An 18,468-nucleotide genomic window follows, 5' to 3' on the forward strand; every position below is an offset into this window, starting at 1 on the left:
TATCTTCTGAAGGATAGGAGGAGGCTTTCTGCCCTTGCAGGATGGCATAATCGGTATCACGACAAGGAACTGTGGGCCTCACGTGGTCTTGTGACCCATAAGAAGCCTAGAGTGTGTTTGCTCAGAGAGTTGCTAATACTGGAACATTCACTGAAAGGATTATATGGTTGACTTTTTTCTGGAGATCTTAAAAACAGTAAAGATTACCTTACGTCTGAAGAGACTTGAGTGAATTTCTTGCCCCTTCCCCCAACAGTTTTTTGGTTGATACCTGGTTTATTGTTTCATTATCCAGTAGATCCTTTTTGTTTATTTAGATTATTAAATTAAAAAGAAAACTATTATAATAGTACATACTAAATTAGACTGGTAGATTTTGACCTTTTAGTTTGTTATTTTTGCTCCTTTTTTCTCCTTTATGTTCTTTTGGCCTTATAAGTGGATATATTGAACATCATCTGTCTCTTCTTTATGTAGAATTATTTCCTCAGACTTGATTCAGTGCTTGTTAGCTTCTAGGCTTTTTCTTGAACTTTTGGATGTCTTCTCTTTGTTTCTTAAGTTTCACTTAACACCCTTGTACCTATGAAAGACAAGAGCTTGGTGCATAATTTACACTCATTAAATGTTTGTTGAATGAATGACAGCTCTCGCTTTCTTCAGAGTCTAACCAATGGACAAATTGTGATCTTTTGAGATGAAACACATATTTTTTATTTATTAGCCTGGTTGGTAATCTTTTACCGGATTTTATAGTATGTGTAAAAGAGAAAACATGTGATTTAGCATTAACCACTCTCTGATAATTCTCTTTTAAAGGGAGCATTAGAAAAATCCTTTGTACCAAAGGTGGTACACTCTCAAATGTACTATTGTTTTATTTAGTTTTTTCTTGCTGTCCTCGGTCCGCTGTGATATTCTTCTGAAAAACTACTATCATTGTCATTAAAATATCTCAAACTTTGGGCTTTTGAGATATGTAGTTACCTGGAAAATTCTGGAGGAAAGCCAGGAACTCTGCTAAAAGGGACTGGAAATTCTCAAGGTGCTGGGTGCCACATTTTGGTAAATGTCTGTTGATCTAAACTGGGACTTGATCCTTCTGACCTTTGTTTTCTACAAGTTTATAACCATTATTAAATCCAGGCTTCCTCTCTCCAGTCTGTGTCTTCTATGCTAGACTAGTTGCATCTCTATTTAAGACTGAATAGGTACTGAAAAACCAGTATTAGAAGAGGTATCAGAACTACTGTGTTTTATGTTCTCTGTTGTAAGAGCCTTTTTGCGCTATTTGTATGTGTGGGCAGTCTAGACATAATAAATAAACTGGTAGAAGTGTTTTGAAAAGTCAGTATTTGAAGTAACAACTCACAAATAATAACTAACCCAGCAGGTTCTTTTCTGTAGGGTAGGTACTGAGTTTGTAGAATATAACTTCAAAAAGCTTGCATCCAGTTTGGGATGGAGTGGAGAAGCGCACAGAAACCTATTTTCAGTTCTGCATGGTGATTTCACAGAAAATAGGTGGACCTGTTTGGGGAAGGCCTCATTAAGGAGGCGATGCCAAAGTCAGTTCTTAAGTACTAATAGAAGTAGAGAGTACAGGTGGGTGTTTTATAAAGAGGGAGCACCTGAAAAAATCACTGAAGTATGAATTACTTTAAATAAAAATTTTTGTTCTTTTTCCCTTTTGAAAGGGTGATTATCTTTTTTTTTTAATTGACAAAGTAAACCTTCATTTTACTCTGGAGCCCAGTCTTCTCAAGATGAGCTTCTTGAATATTCTTTAGAAACTGTATTTTTATAAAAAAAATAATACTTTCTAAAAAGTAGTGGAATCATATATACACTGTGCTGCAGCCCGTTGTGTGCTCAGGTTTTGTTTTTTTTCCTCCCACTTAGTGATTTATCTTGGAGATCTTTGGTGGAAAGCTTTTGAAGAAGGGTTATACATAGAAGAGTGACATAGTTTCATATTTTAAGTACCTGTTAAACTGATGGCTGTGTGGATGATTTTGAGCAGGGAAGACTGGAAGGAAGGGTGTCAGAATACAATGACATCAGGGACAGAAGTGCATCTCCTGTAACTGAACTAGCCCATCTGCCTGAAGGTAATAGGAGGACCCTTCTCCCTTTGTGCTGATGGATCGGATCACCTTAGAAGTGACACCGCCTCTCCAGAGGGTATTTGGAAATATACAGTAGCTGTCAGAGTAACTGAGGGGCTCTGCTGGCGTTTGATGGATGCGGGCTGTGTATGCCAAACTTCCTGCATTGCTCACATGGTCCTGTGCCACAGTGCCAGCATGTCCTCACTGAGTAAGAAGTCCTCATCTGCACCCTAGTCACGGGCACGCTTGTTTAAAGTGCAGTTGCCTGGGCCCTCCACCAGAACAACTGAATTGGAATTTCTGGGATTGGGCCTGAGAATGTCTGTTTTAATAAGCATACCAGATCATTCTTAGATGTACTCAGAGACGGGAACCATTCCTTTGCCATGTGAGGGCTGATTATTTGAGCAGCTCTTCCTAGTCACAGGACTCTCTCTCCACAACCAGCCAGATGTTTACAGCTTCCCCCTAAACTCTCAGTAGGATAAAGAGGTAGAACTAAAGAGCTAGTGTTGAGTGGTATCCATTTAGGTACAGTTTCCCAAACTGATATGCTGTATGTGGGTATAAAATGGGGGTTGACAGACTATGGCTTGTGGCTCAGATCCGTTCTGCTCCCTGTTTTTGTAAGTTATATTTACTGGAACACAGCCACACTTTATTGTGTATTATCTTTGACTGCTTTTGTACTGCAGCGGCAGGAATGAGTAGTTATGACAGGGACCGTATGGTCCACAAAACCTAAAGTATTTACTGTTTTGGTTCTTCATAGAAGAAGTTTGCTGATCTTTGGTGGAGACCAGTAGCTCTTAGTCTTGGATGCATAATGGAATCATCTGGGTAGCTTGAACCAAGTTGTGGATGTCAGGATCTCACTTCTGCTCAGTTGCGGTCTGGGATTTAGTCCAGGTGTCTGAGTTGTAAAAGCTTACCAGGTGATTCTAATGTGCAGCCAAGGTTGAGAACCGCTGGTATAGGGCAGGAAGAGTGCTTGTAGCAGTACAAGCTGGTGATATTGGTCCTTAATGTATTTTACTATGTCAGAGTGTTAGAGATCCAGACAGGAAAGGTAGAGGAAGGCCAGACTTCATTAAATGTCACATTTAAAAGGCCTCTGGATGCTTAGACTAGGACCAAAGCTGTGCATATAGTTCTGCATGTGACGGTAGGCAGAAATGAAAGGAGAAATCAACTGACGCTCTAGTTGACAGACTGAGGGCAGGACTTACACCCTGCCTTTTGATGAATAGTGGGGCCAATATCTGAGGATGAATAAAACAGAAGAAACAATAGGAGCTTGTGGAAAATTTATATAACAAGGGAATATTATTCTAAAAACTCACAGGGAGGGGCAGTGCTCTGAATATTATTTTCTACAGAAACCAAAAGAAAATTTTAGAAAACTATCTGGCAGTCTCAGCAGGATACAAGAAATGGCTTCTGAAAAGTAGATTGTAAAGTTGTGGTATGCAAGCCAGATTTGGCTCTGCAAACATGTCTTGTATGGTCTGCCTATTGGTTTTAGAAATTTTGAATGCGTTGCTAGCATTTAAAAACTGATTTCACATAAAAATTCAGATTTGTAGCTTCTCCTTTTAAAAGATCAAATCTTTCCGCCGTAAGGCTAAATGAATCACATTACCCCTTACCTTCTCCTTTCTTGAACAATTCGCTCCTAAAGGCATTAGGTGGGGCAAGGCAAGGCACCCATGCCCAGTGAGGGGAGCTGTGCTGGCACAGGGAAGGGTGCCCTGTGTTCCCTGTGGAGGGGTGACTAGCTTGGGATGTCAGAGTACAAGTATTGTGAGGGCTGTGTCTACATAGGAGGGGCAGTTCTACAAGGAACCAGGGCTCCTTTGAGAAATGGCTGATTCCGAGGCTGGGGCAGGGGTGGAACAAGATGAACCTGGAACTTCTTGTGTCTGAAAGAAAGTGCTCAAAGAATGGTGGGCACATGCCCCAAGGACACAGTACTGATAGTGATGGATTATAACCCACTGAGGAACATCGGAAACCATGAAGGAATAAATAAATGAATAAATTGAAATTTAGAGGAAGACCTGGATATTTACATAGTTTTTGATTATGTTCCTATAGAATACACATTGACTACAAATGAGAAGAGTATCTTTCTGGTAAAGTTTCACAGATAACACCTTGATCAAGTGATCAAGTTAACATCATCAGTAATGAGATCAAAGTCACGTGTCATCTGGTAGGATGCAATAAGAACACAGCATCACTTCTGAGATATTCTTACCCAAGATGTATGACCTGAATGTAATAATAAAGACACATCTGAGAAACCCAAACTAAGGGACATTCCAATGTAAAATAACTAACCTATAATCTTTCAAAGTGTCAAGGTTTTTATAAGCTAAAGAAACACTGTGCAACATTTCCAGATTGCAGGAGACTAAGGAAACATGGCTGCTAAATGGAACACACAATTCTGAATTGGGGGTATTGGGACAAATGGCAAAACTTGAATGAGGTCTGCGATTAAATGGTAGTAATGTATTGGTGCTAATTTCCTGATTATGATAATAGTGCTGTGATTATCTAGGAAAACACCTGTCGGTTGTAGGAACTATATGCCTGAAATGTTTGGGTGTAAACAGGACATCATGCTAGTAACTTACTCTAAGATGGTTCCAGATTTTAAAAACCTTCTTTGTACCGTACTTGAACTTTTTTTATAAGTCTAAGATTCTTTCAGAATTAAACAAATGAAAGAAACATATGTATATTACATATATATGAAAGGCTTTATGCACACATGGAAAAAGTGGCTTGGGGTATTCTGCCACAGTGTTCACTTTTATTTTAGTTTATATTTCTTTACACTGTTACTGCTTTATTAAAAAAAACAGTACAGAAGTAGTATGCTGTTTGTTTTAAAGCCTCAGATCATAGAACATCTTAAATGGGAGTTTAATTGCCAGTAATAGCAATAATTGTGTGTGTATTACAACAGTCTGTGTAGGCCAATATGAAGGTTCATAGTTTTCAACTTGTTACTGTTTTGTATGATGTTATACATGCTATCCTAAAACAAAATTTGAATGTTTTGAATAATAAAACAAGCTTAGAATTTATTATGAATGAAAACAGTAATTTTTCTGTAAATAAGATTATGACAATAATTTTTGAGGTTTTTTTGTTTAGCTAATTGATTTATTTAATATGATTTAAGTTGGAAGTGAAATTTTTAGTACCTTCTTAGAGGTAAACTTTGCCTGCTTCTAGAATGTGTATATCCTTCCAGTTTTCATATTAAAAAAGACAGTTAACTTTTAAATAAGTGAATATATAATAGATATTTTATATATAAATATAATAAAAACTAAGACATGTAAAAATCATTTAATAACAGTAGTCTGGGTCTAAAATTCCAAATGAGATAGAGAAACAGGAAGAGGGAACCTAAAAAAGATAGAATTCAATGTCAACTTTAAGAATTAGAAAAAAATATAGATTTAAAGAATATTTTAAAAATCTATCTAGTAGTAGAATTTAAATCAAGTTATATACCTTCTTAGTCACTGGAGAATATAAAAAGCAAACAAATTCTGTAAGAGTAATAGACAAAAGAAAAGAAGGAAATATTTAAATCAAAAAATATGTAATAACATGGGAAAATACAATATAAACTATATGCAGAACGACCATAGTTTTGCACTTGTGTTTATCTGTATATATAACAAACACAGTTATATAGAAAAGAGACTGAAATGAAAATAAGAGTTAGTGGTTTCCTCTAGGAAGTGAAATTACGGGTAATTTTTGTTTTCTCCTTTGTTCTTTTTTTAATATTTAAAGAAATTAATATATATGTACTTTTATCTCTGTGCAAGTCCCAACCAACAAATGTTCTTTAAAAATTAAAATGTAATATATTATATTGTATATTTTATATTATTTAAAATATTTTACAGTTTTTTCAGTGGAAAATCTGTTTATTTCTAGGCTTATTGGTGGGCAGTATTACTGATGGGAATCGCCCTGATCATGTTAATGGCTGGTTTTATTAAGATATGCAGTGTTCATACTCCAAGTAGTAATCCAAAGTTGCCTCCTCCTAAACCTCTTCCAGGTAAGACCACTTGAGCGAGGTACGTGGTTTTGTATCTCAGGACCATTCAGCAAGTAGAGCTGAATTATAAATGAGTCTTCACTAACTGATTTATAGTACTTTCTCCTTGAGAATGGGGTTACTGGATGAATTATTTGGTTGATTTTTAAGTGTGTTTTTAAAATCAACGCCATCTAGCTAATAGCTGCCAATTTAATGCTAATATATATATATATATATATATATATATATTTTAATATCCTACAATCTTCCCTGTTTGCTTTTATTATGATAGGCTACTTTTAAATGATTGGTCTTTCTGTTCTAGTAGTTATGCTTCTGGCTTCTGTTACTGTTGTTAATGTTCATGCTTTTGAAATATTTTCTGGCACATAAGCTCCTTTTCCCTAGGGATGATGCTTTTGGGGAAATTTTAGGATAGAGGCTTCAGTCACCAAACAGTAGTTACTCTCCATCTCTGAAAACCACTCCTCAGGTTTTGTCTCCACCCTTTACCTGTCAGGAGACGGGCTAGGAGGAGACCCTCTTTAGTTGAGCTCCAGGGATTTAGAGAAGGGTAAGGAAGTGACTGCTCCGGATTATTTAGGCCCTACCTATTTCTCCCTCCCCCTCCCCACTGTGTGGCTTCCACCCTGCCCTCAGGACACCTGGACTGGAGGTGTGTAGGTGTGTTCACTGTAGGTGTGGGGCAGACACTGTCCCAAGGCCATGGCGGAGGAGAGCCTGAGCTGCACAGCAGCAGTTCCCTCTTGCACACACGCAGTGCTCACCGAAGGCTCTTGCTTCAGGCTAAGTCCACCACCCCACACAGAAGAGTTTAAAACTAGGGGTTCCTTATACTTCTCTCCATTCTCCCTCAGGGCTTCCCTTGCATCTACCTGTCTTGAGGCAAGAGAGCTCAGTAGTCATGCTGGGACTGCACCTTGGTGGGAATCAGAGGAAATTTGATTTTGATGTTACTGCTTTCCATAAATTTACGTTGGCACTCTGGTACTTATGTCAGTTTCTTAGGAATTTCCAGGGGCCGCTTGACACTTTTTAGATATATATAATGGTCTCATTCAGTGAAGCAGTTCTTTTAATTTCACTTTAAGTAAATTCTACCTGTTAAAATTAAAAAGCTATTAACTGTTGTTTATTGAACCTTCACAAAAAGTGTTGATCACTTTTGCATGAATTATCATATAATCCTCACAGCACACTATATGAGTTAGTTATATCCCTCTTTTACAGGCTAGTCACCTCAGTTTCAGAGAGGTTGAGTCATTTGCTCAAAGACACTCAGCAATTTCTTCATCATGGATTCTGTCTACACAATCCATATTAATCTAACAGTTGTAGCTGTTAAGCACCTGAAATGTGGCTAGTCTCAACTGAGAAGTTTTGTAAACATGAAATACATACCAGACTCTAAAGACTAAGTATTAAAAAATGAAATATTTCATTAAAAATTCTTTATATTGATTGTATCTTGAAATGATTAATTTTTGACTACATTGGGTTAAATGAAATAAAAAATTATTAACATTATTTTACCTGTTTTTCTTTCACTTTTTCCACTGTGGCTACCAGAAAATAGAAAATGACAATATAGGGCTCATACTGTATTTTTTTGGATAGTGCTGATCTGGAACCTTTTTAAAAAAAAAAATTGAAATGGCAGCTTTGTTTTTAAAAATTAAAAAACTCATGGTAACTGTCTTTCGTTTCTGTTCATGACTCCCAGGCACTTTAAAGAGGAGGAGACCTCCCCAGCCCATTCAGCAACCCCAGCGCCAGAGGCCCCGGGAGAGTTATCAGATGGGACACATGAGACGTTAACTCAGCTTTTGCCTTGGTTCTTCCTAGTGCCTACAATGGGAAAACTTCACTCCAAAGAGAAACCTATTAAATCATCATCCCCAAACTAAACCCTCACAAATAACAGTCGAAGAAAAAAATGGCAAGAGATCATATCCTCAGATCAGGTGGAATTACTTAAATTTTAAAGCCTGAAAATTCCAATTTGGGGGTGGGGTGTGAAAAAGGAACCCAATTTTCTTATGGACAGATATTTTTAACCTGATGGCACAAAGTCTTAGAATATTATTATGTGCCCCGTGTTCCCTGTTCTTCGTTGCTGCATTTTCTTCACTTGCAGGCAAACTTGGCTCTCGATAAACTTTTATCACAAATTGAAATATATATATATTTTTTTCAACTGCCAATCAAGGCTGGGAGGCTCGACCACCTCAACATTGGAGACATCACTTGCCAATGTACATACCTTGTTATGTGCAGACATGTATTTCTTACGTACACTGTACTTCTGTGTGCAATTGTAAACAGAAATTGCAATATGGATGTTTCTTTGTATTATAAAATTTTTCCGCTCTTAATGAAAAATTACTGTTTAATTGACATACTCAGGATAACAGAATGGTGGTATTCAGTGGTCCAGGATTCTGTCATGCTTTACACAGGCAGTTTTGAAACGAGAATCAGTTTACCTTTTCCTTATGACGGAGTTGGTTTTGAAATTCATTTTGTTTTATCAGTGGCTGCTAAGAGCACAGGAGTGACTACGCTGAAGAACACAGTTAAATGTTGTGCAAACTGGACATACGCAGCATACTACTACTTCAAACTTAGTTCTTTACATAAGCGTCTGATTTCTGCTTACTTTTTTTAAACTTTCTAATTCAATTCCATATTTTGAATTGCTAGGTGAAATTTTATTCATGGTTTGGTAGAAATTATGTCAGCAAAATGATTCTTTTTATATGTAGGCTCTTTCTGTGTCTTCCATATATCTGAAGTGTGCTAATTATGGTTTTGATTTTGTTTGATATGGAAAAGAAAAGCTGTGTCTCTATTTTATGAAAATATTTGAACAGTTTTTTTCAGCATATCATCACTGATCATTGGTAACCACTAAAGAGTGATTTGCTCAACTAGTAGTTAAAATTGTAGATAGGCCTTCCAACATTTTTTTTCCCTAAAATATTTTAACAATGAAGGTGAAACAGCACAATGTCCCATTCCAAATTTATTTTTTAAATAGATGTAAATAATTGGCTTTTTAAAGAAAGAAGGCAACAGCATTTAATGTATTAACAGGCTTATTATTGCTATGCAGGAATGGAAGGGGGCATTACAAACAAATTTTAAGCTTGTGACATATTTATTGCTTCTGTTTTCCAACTACATTACCTAAGTTAGAAGTAAACAGCTATGATTTTCCTGGCTTCACATAGGAGGCAAATTTAGGGAAAGTTGAAAAGATTTGTGTTTGGCTTTTTTTTTTTTTTTTTTCCTTTTTTTCTTAAGAGTATAAGGTTTACACAATCATTCTCATAATGTGACGCAAGCCAGCAAGGCCAAAAATGCTAGAGAAAATATTGGGATCTCCTCCTTGTAAACTTGTACAGTATGTGGTGACTTTTTTCAAAATACAGCTTTTTGTACATGATTTAGAGACAAATTTTGTACATGAAACCCCAGATAGACTATAAATAATTCTAAACAAACAAGTAGGTAGATATGTATGTAATTGCTTTTAAATCATTTAAATGCCTTTGTTTTTGGACTGTGCAAAGGTTGGAAGTGGGTTTGCATTTCTAAAATGGTGACTTTTATTCTGCAAGAGTTCTTAGTAACTTCTTGAGTGTGGTAAACTTTGGAACATGTACATTTTTTGCTTGTAATGTTATCCTGTGGTAGGGTTTTGGCAGGCACACACTGCCCTATTTTATTTTGAGTCTAAGTTAAATGTTTTCTGAAAAGAGATACGTGCACTGAACTCTTTCCACTGCAAATCAAGATGTGGTAAAACAAAAGGATCAAGACAAATGAGATCTAATACTACTGTCAGTTTAATGTCCACTGTGTTTTATACAGTATCTTTTTGTTCACTTTGGAAATTTTTACTAAAAGTTGCAAAAAATAAAGTATTGTGCAAAGATGTAAGGTTTTTTGAAACTTGAAATGCATTAATAAATAGACTTGATGAAATCAACTTGAAGGTTTCATACTCTTTGAACTCTGAGAACTATCAAAAGAAGTTTCCCGCAAGGCAGCTTTTCCTTACTAAATGAAAGAGATTGTTAAGCAAAAAGAGTATTCTCTCTGTCCACATGAGTATAGATACCTTTATTCCTGGTTAGAAGTTCATGTAAAAAAATTTGAGTAGCTATCTCTGTATCCATACACTGAACATTTGGAAAACACTTAATCTCAGCTGCTTTACATTAATTCTAACCAATTTTCAAAGTGTTTAAAAGTGTCTTGGTGGAAGAACTGAGTCATTTTGGAAACTGTGGCCTTATATATTTTTTGCGAAGTTTTGAATGCTGAATTGAACCTCATTTATTTTAAAAGTCTAGTTTGATGATACATATATTTTAAAAATTTGAGTCACATTTTCCTGCTTTGTCAAATTTATAGCAAATAAGGAGAGACTTGACATTACAGTCTTATCTAGAAAAAGAACTGTAAGCCCAGAATGGTGACCTGCACAGAATAATCTGCCCCAAATTCTTTTTTTGTTTTTAAACTGAGGCCAACTTGAGTAAGTAGTATTTGTTAAATAAGTAAAAATATATAATACTTTTTAGTTACCTTAATTTAGAAACATCAAAATGTATATTATGTTTAATTGTGTTTGTTTATGAAAACATCAATATTAGATGATTACAAATGTATTAATTTTACTTACAACTGAATGCTTAAATTTTGTTTCTATTGAATCAGCAATAGAATAAAGTTTTGCCATTTCTGGACTAGCTCCCCACAGTGTCAGGAAATACAGAGTTTTGGGAAGGGTTTCTTTAAGGGAAAGATCACTGTACCTCATCAGGCATGTTCTCTGAGGTGTCTTCAGCACCTTGTGCTTTGGGTACTTCATTTTTATCATATTCACCGACTAGTTAAAACTGAAGATTTCTCCAAACTGTGCAAACTGCTCTCAAGTCCTTACTTCTGTCTCTGTACATTTAAGTCTTAACGATTTTCATTTCTCTGAAGATGGGATGAATGTCCTGGCAGCTGTGCATTTGTCGGTGCTTGTGTTTGAGAAGGCTTTTAATTTCTTAGGTATTTCTCATTGAAAGTTTACAGAGGGTCAGCATAGTGAGTCCATTACAGAACCGGACAGCCCGTCTTCAGGGGTATAAGACGTGGTGTTCCTTACCCAAATTTAAAGAGTCAAGGTCTCCCAAAGCTAGAGAGCAAGTTGGATATAGTTTTAAAGCAGCTGCCAAGGACAGTTCATCTTTAGAGAAGTCACTAAAGTTGCAAAAAAATTGTAATTTCCTGAAAAGCACTTTTGATTTCTAAATAACTAAAAGTGTAATCAGCCTGCCCCCCCAGAGCTCATCTTCAGTTTCAGCATTTCTGGTTTTATGTTCTTGATTATAAACAACTTCCACTTGAGTCTCCTTTTCCATTTATTATCAGTTTAGTTTTTCCACTGTCATTTCTGTATCCCTGGCTTTATATTATTAAGATACAAGTGAGCCCTTGCATTTTATATTGCTATATTGTTTGTGTGTCTTAGATACATACATGTATACATTATTTCCAGTAGAAATTCAGATATATTTAAATGGATAAGGTCTTCAGAGTATCTGTTCTCTCCTGTGAAAAGCAACAGGATGTTAGGTAAAAAGACAGGAAGGTTGAGCAAAATAATTTATTAGCCTCTGCTCTTTCCTAAAATCTCTGCTAAATCACAGTGATTGGGGAAAGAAAAGAGCAGAATCCAATAAGGATAAGGAATATTGAAGAGAAGATAACATTTTTGACACTGGAACACAGAGGGAGAAATAGTATCTGACCTGGCAGACCCTGGAAAGCCAAATCCTAAACCAGCAGAGAAGACATTAGAACAGCCCTGTTTGCATTAAGATTTTGGGATATAGCCTTTAAGACTTTTTCTATGCATGTGGCCAAAGACATAATATGCACACTTTGGTAATGCGCCTTTCTTACTTTAACAATACATTGATACTGTATCTGTGTCATTTTAATGAATGTAAATATTTTGTTCTATGGATGTACTGTACATTTAAAAAATTAAGCAGTTCCCTATTGTTTGGACATTTAGGTTTTCAGGTTGTTCATTGTTTTAAACAATCCTTTAAGGAAGATCCTAAGCCTCATACTAAAAGAAGCTCCTAAAAGTGGAATTGTTGGGTTAAAGGTTTTTTAAAGGTCATTGATTAAAAATTATGATTTGTCTTCTAGAGAGATATACCAAGTTATATACTACAATTAACATATAAGAAGATTTCCACCTTTAGCATATTTATATACTGATTTTTAAAAAAAATCTGAGAGCCCTGTGGTTAAAAATTCACATGTATGCAGCCATGTGAATTTATTAGAAACAATAGTAGAAGACAGTCCTGCTTAATTGATTTATTAGCTTTGAATATAACTCAAATGAAAGTCAAAAGTAGTGCCCTGTTTGTGGTCTTTAAATACCATTTTCTTCAAAGAAACCACCCTTCCTTGAATAACTGGCTAATTCCAGGTCTAGAGAAAGAAATGTGTAAGTAGAGCCTAAAAAAACATTGTTGTACCAGAAAGCAAAGAAGCGATTATAGAGGTCTGTCAAAAAAGATTGGAATCACCTTAAAGTTTTCACTGGCAAAAGCGGTTTTACTTTATGAGTTAATAATGATAGTTTACAAAGTCATACTCACCTTTGGACCATGCTCTTAAAGAAATACTCCAGCTAATAACGTTAAAGAGGAGTGATACAATGTCACCATTTTACCCTATAAAGATTAATGGATCTAGACAGTGATCATCAGTGACTGCTAACCTCGCGGAGAGAGTGGTCAAATACTTGATGCCTCTTGATGGAAACAGACATACCACTTACGGAGCAGTCCTGCCAGAAGTCGAACCTGATCCTGATCAAGCCTCTGCATCAAACCACCTCTTTACTAGAAACACAGGAAACAAAAGAGCTCGTCAAACAATACCACAAGGGATTCATTCACCAAAATGCAGGCTGGAAAACTACAGGACAAATGACACTGTTTCTTCAACTAAATTGCAAGGAAAAAAGAAAAAAAAAAGATGGATTAAGAGAGACTTGAGATGGACTTATATGATCCTGATGTAAATAAACAGTGAAACATGAGACCATTGGGGAAATAGGAAAACTAACTGGATATTGGAAGGTTTTTAGGATTTTTGCAATTATTTATAGGTGTGATAATGGTATCATGTTTACTTTTTAAATAGAAGCCCGTTTAAAGATGCAAATTGAATAATTAAAAGTGAAAAATGATAGTGTTCAGATTTGCTTAAAAATAATTTTGAGCTGCAGTTGCGTAGTGCGTGAGTATAGTTGAAAACAAGACTGTGAGTTGACAATCATTGAAGCTGGGTGATGGGTACTTGGGGATTCATTATACCATTTTCTCTACCTGTGTTTATATTCAACCTTTTCCATAAAAAGTCTTTTAAAATGTGAATTAAATTCATGTAGAAGCTCAATTCATTACTGTTTTTATTTTAGCAACAGTTCATGATAATGGCCTATATTCATTATGATTTTTATAATGATTTTAGTGGAATTAAACTTGAACCAGTCAAGCTAACATAATTAATTATATTCTGCTCCAGTTGCAATGAATGATTAATTGATTTCAACTGCTGGGGTGAATGCTTGAAGCTATCAGTCATTCTGCAGTCATAGCAAGCAGGCCATTAGATCCCTCCCTGCTCACTAGTTTCTGTGGAGCTTACTAGCTATTTAACAGAAAATAAATATTTTCTTTTAAAACATGTCAGGGAGTGTGATCAGATTATCTACATTTAACCTGTGTGTCCCACATTAGAATAAATCTTAAGTAGCTCAGTACAGTAAACTAAATTGTACTCTTTCTTGTTAAAATGATAATGATCCCTGGAGGTGGAAATGTATCTTAAAAAAGACACTTGGAATTGTTTGTTCTTAGTGTAAAGACATTAGAATAATTTGATCTAGTGTAGGTTGTCTTATATAAAATGTGTTTCCATTGCATACATTTTAGACATCAGTTTGAAAAGTGAAGCCTGTTTGGTAATTAAGCAATTTTATTCTTCTAAATGTATATTTTATTATTCTTTCTTTCCTTGCCTTTTGGACAGTTAGCCTTTGTATTTCTAAACCCAAAAGGACAGTTTTGATAAAATAAGATGTCAATATGTTATGATTAATTTTTCATCATTTTAGTTTTGTGATTGCATTTAGTTCTTATTTTTCATCAGTCCCTGTTACTTACCTCTCTCATAAACTGTATTGACCTGTTAACCATTTTTTTCCTGTTCTCCCTTCAAATCTTAGATTTCATGTTTGGAACTCTTTGGCTTGTATGATATGCATGTGCTGATTTTCAGGGACTGGCTACCTCAGCTATTCATTGGCCACATCTGCCTTAAGCATCTGGTTGCACCAGCACCCCTCCCAGATGGTAGGTATACAGTGGTGAACTTCCAGGGTCCCTGCCCTCCTGAAGCTTACAGTCTAGTAGGTGAGACAGATACAAATCGAAGAATCATGTGAACACATGTCGGTAACAACCATGGTAAGTACTGTGAGGGGGAGGCTTTGGGGGTCCAAGAACTGATCATGCAGGGATGGGACTGAGGAAGGAGGTAGGACCTAGTTAGGAAGGTCAGGGAATGCTTCCCCAAGAAAGTGATGCTTGGCCCCAAATCTGAAGGATGAAGAGAGGTTAAATAGGTCAAATGGGGTTTAAAATAATATTGAATGGTTTATATATTGGGCGCTGATAGCTAGTTTTTCTTTGGGGAAAGGTAATATTTTTTGCTCTTAATTTTATTATACGTGAACCCAGCCGTTGAAGTTTCTTTGTGTATTTTTTTAAAGTGCTTTTTCATTTTTGCTTAACATTGTATTCATTTACTGAAGAGTTGGCTTGTACTTTGCAGATGTCATACTTGGTTATTGTTCTTAAGGATGCTGGCAACAGTTTCGGAGTTGTGAAAAGCCCTTGGATTTTCAGACCTTGACCTCTGTTTCATGACTCCCATAAACTCAGAATCAGGACATCGAACCTCCTACCAGGCTGAGTGAGGTGTCCCTCTGATTTACTGCTCTCCGGCGTAGTATGCATTCCTGTCGTAGCATGCATTCCTGTCGTAGCACATACTACATTGCATCGTAATCCTGCCTCATCCACGCCAAGCGCTTGAAAGAATTATCTGTACTCAGTGGCTACTTCAATTCTCATTTATTTATGAACCTACTGCATTTTCTCCTCACAGCCCCCCAGGGACTGCAATCCAAGCTGTCAGGGAACTCATAGTCTAGTGGAAAGAAAAAAATCCAACAATCATAATGCAGAGGGATTTGTGCTGTAAACTATATAAATGCCGGTAGCTACAAGCTCAGAGGAGATGCATATGTGAGCCAAGACAAAGTTGAGCCGAGTTTTGGAATTTCGATAAAAATTTGCTCTTACTTGTTCAAACTTACTGTCACTTTTAGAAATTGTGTAATTGCAGGGCAGTTTCGTGCGCTGTCGTACTTCCACGCCGTGCGCTTTTCCCTCTGCCTGGATTGCTCCTTCCCTCTTGGTTCTTCTACAGGACTGAATTTTAGAACTTGGCTATAGTAAGTGTTCAGTAAGCGTTTGTATTTTAATACAGGGTATGTGCTTTGCAAAATAGGCAATGATTTCACAAGATAATGAACAAAAGTCTGCCTCATCATAACATATACCAACACCCATACTTCTAACTTTTAACGTCTCTGATTCTAAATTCCCTAGCGTCACAGCCTCCTCCTCTCACCCCTAGAGAGAATTTTTCTCTCAAAATCTAATATGCATTTGTATTTATAGAATATAAAATGTACCCACCACGTTTTGCACAAATGGAGAAAGCACAGCTTAGCTTTGGAGCGTATAAGCAACAAATTATAACTCTTGGCAGAAGAAGAAATGGATTCACAAAGCTCAAATTAGAAATTAAATGGGGAGGCCCTAGCTTCTTTGTGTGTGTGGACAAGTGTTTTCTTTAGCTAAATCATCTACGGTATTTTCTATTTGACTCTTTCATAATAAAAGGTAGAAGTTAAAACATTTTGTAAATGTTTGTGCTGTAAATGTAAGTGCTTTCCTGCAGCAGATGTCCAGAGCCACATTTTTTTCCTACAAAGTTCTCCCACAAAATTCTAGTTCCATAGGTTTTTAAACAAATACTCAGAAAAAATAAAAAGTTGAGAGGGGATATGGATTCCAGGGTCAAATGAAAATGCTGAGTAAAATTCAAACAGGTTTTTGATTATTGATTGATTTTTTAAAATGAGGTACTTAAGAGCATCAAATAAACTAACACTAATTGTGATCTCTGACGAACAGGGTCTTTTTATAGTACACAGTGCTCCGAAACCCAGAAACGCTCCCACCTTCCCCTCACCTGAGAGTCTGGGTTCTGTAAAAACACTGTGCATTGCTGCTTAGATGGTGGGTACCTTTGCAGGATGCCCAGCAGGGATAGGTTCTCCTTACCAAAGGAGTTCTCCCTGGGCTTAGAGTTTCCCGTCTGTTAAAACACATGGCACTGAGGGACCACTGGTTGCAGAGATTCAGAGGTCAGGCCCTTAGCCTGCTCTTTCAGACTTCCAGGCACCGCTGCCTTCTGTGGCACTCATTAAAACAGCTGCTTGGGAACATGGTTTCCAACTCTGTTGATCTTGTACCCCATACTTAGAAATCTTGAGTACACATTCCTAATATGGAAATACTTATAAATAATGCAAATATTATTACATTATTACTGTTTTAAAATATGCAAAAATTTAAAAGCATGCATTAAAACTTAATGGACGCTACAGTATTTCTTTCCACATTCCAGTGGGTCATTTTGCACACACCTTGGTGTGTACACAACCCACTTTGTAAACCTCTGGCTTTGGAGATGGGATTTGCCTATCTTCCAGATCAACTAGCTTTCACCCTTCCCATGTTCCTGGGTGAAGTTTGCTTTCCAGGGGAACACTGAAGCTGTTGAAGAATGCAGGCCACTCCTAGGTGTCTACTTCTGAAGACCTCCAACATACAGTAAGTGGAAAAAGCAAGTAATAATAAATATGTATGGTCTGATTCCTTGTGTGCAAAATTTTCAAAGTTTGTAAAAATATGTAATTTATGTATAGAAAATGTCTAGATTAATACATTAAAAACTGTTAAATTATTTCTTAGCACTGGAATGAAGGGTCTTAGGAGAGGAAGAGGATTTTTAATTTTTGCTTTTTATCCTTCCATAGTGTTTGAATTTTTTATGATCTCAGATTCTTTTTATAGTAATTTCAAAAATTACTGCAGATAGTGTGATGTCAACTATGTTACAACACATTGTCCTTGTTGATTGTTGGAGTTGGGTAATGGGAACATTGGGCTTTTACAATATTTTTATTTTTGTGTGTATTTGAATATTACCATAGTAAAAAATTAAAATTAAAGAAAAATAAATGCATCGCGGAAAGAGTCTATAGAAATACACCCATAGTAACAGTGATTATCTTGCAGGTGGGAGGAGAGCTGGGGAGTAGAACTGGAGGTGTCTTTCCCCTGCTAGGTTCTTTTGTTGTTATTGTTGTTGAACAGTTATTTTATTTATTTATTTTTAAAATTTTTTTATTGATTTATAATCATTTTACAATGTTGTGTGCCCTGATAGGTTCTTATGTTCTGTGAGTGCCCATTGCTTTTATAATGGGAAAACACTTAATTGGACACACACACGTACACAGCCAAGCCCTGAGTACAGAGAGTTACATGTGTAGACAGGGGTGTGAAATACTTGCTTGACTTCCCAGATGCTTGTTAGTTTCTAAGGGAACATACAAAATGAATGCACAAGCCACGAGTGTTTAATGTGTAGAGCTCAGGCTATCATAATAAGATCTTGAGGCTTGTTTTATAAGAGGATTCCTGAGCTTGTTGCATAATAAAACAAAGGTGAAACTCCAAGGCATAGCCAAACATCCCTGCACAGTCCCAGCTGCGACAGAGAGAGGACAGCTGGTGGTCCGCCATGGATGGTTTTGCACCATGAACTGGTTACCAGGCTCCATAGTATGAAGGACAGTGTCTGAAAGCAGAGTATCTAATTATAGCTCTCACGTGGGGTCCAAGGGAATTACTATGTAAAGGACGTTTTCTGTCGCTGACTGCAATGCTAGGCTGCATTCATAGACATATAGAATCTATAAGGAGGGAAACGATGGCTCATTAATTGTGTGACCTTGTTAAA

General features: G+C 36.4%; 1 protein-coding gene across 1 annotated transcript in view; it reads left to right on the forward strand.

Moving 5' to 3' along the window:
* Positions 1–10,218, forward strand: part of ADAM10 (ADAM metallopeptidase domain 10) — a 108,114-nt gene extending 97,896 nt beyond the window's left edge. Inside the window, exons 15-16 of the mRNA XM_032481088.1 lie at positions 6,081–6,207; positions 7,934–10,218. Coding sequence (XP_032336979.1) covers positions 6,081–6,207; positions 7,934–8,028 — 222 coding nt within the window. The 3' untranslated portion in view covers positions 8,029–10,218. The remainder of the gene's footprint in view (positions 1–6,080; positions 6,208–7,933) is intronic.
* Positions 10,219–18,468: the final 8,250 nt, after the last annotated feature.

This window comes from Camelus ferus, chromosome 6 (assembly GCF_009834535.1).
Source record: "Camelus ferus isolate YT-003-E chromosome 6, BCGSAC_Cfer_1.0, whole genome shotgun sequence".
NCBI classification, from domain to species: Eukaryota; Metazoa; Chordata; class Mammalia; order Artiodactyla; family Camelidae; genus Camelus; species Camelus ferus.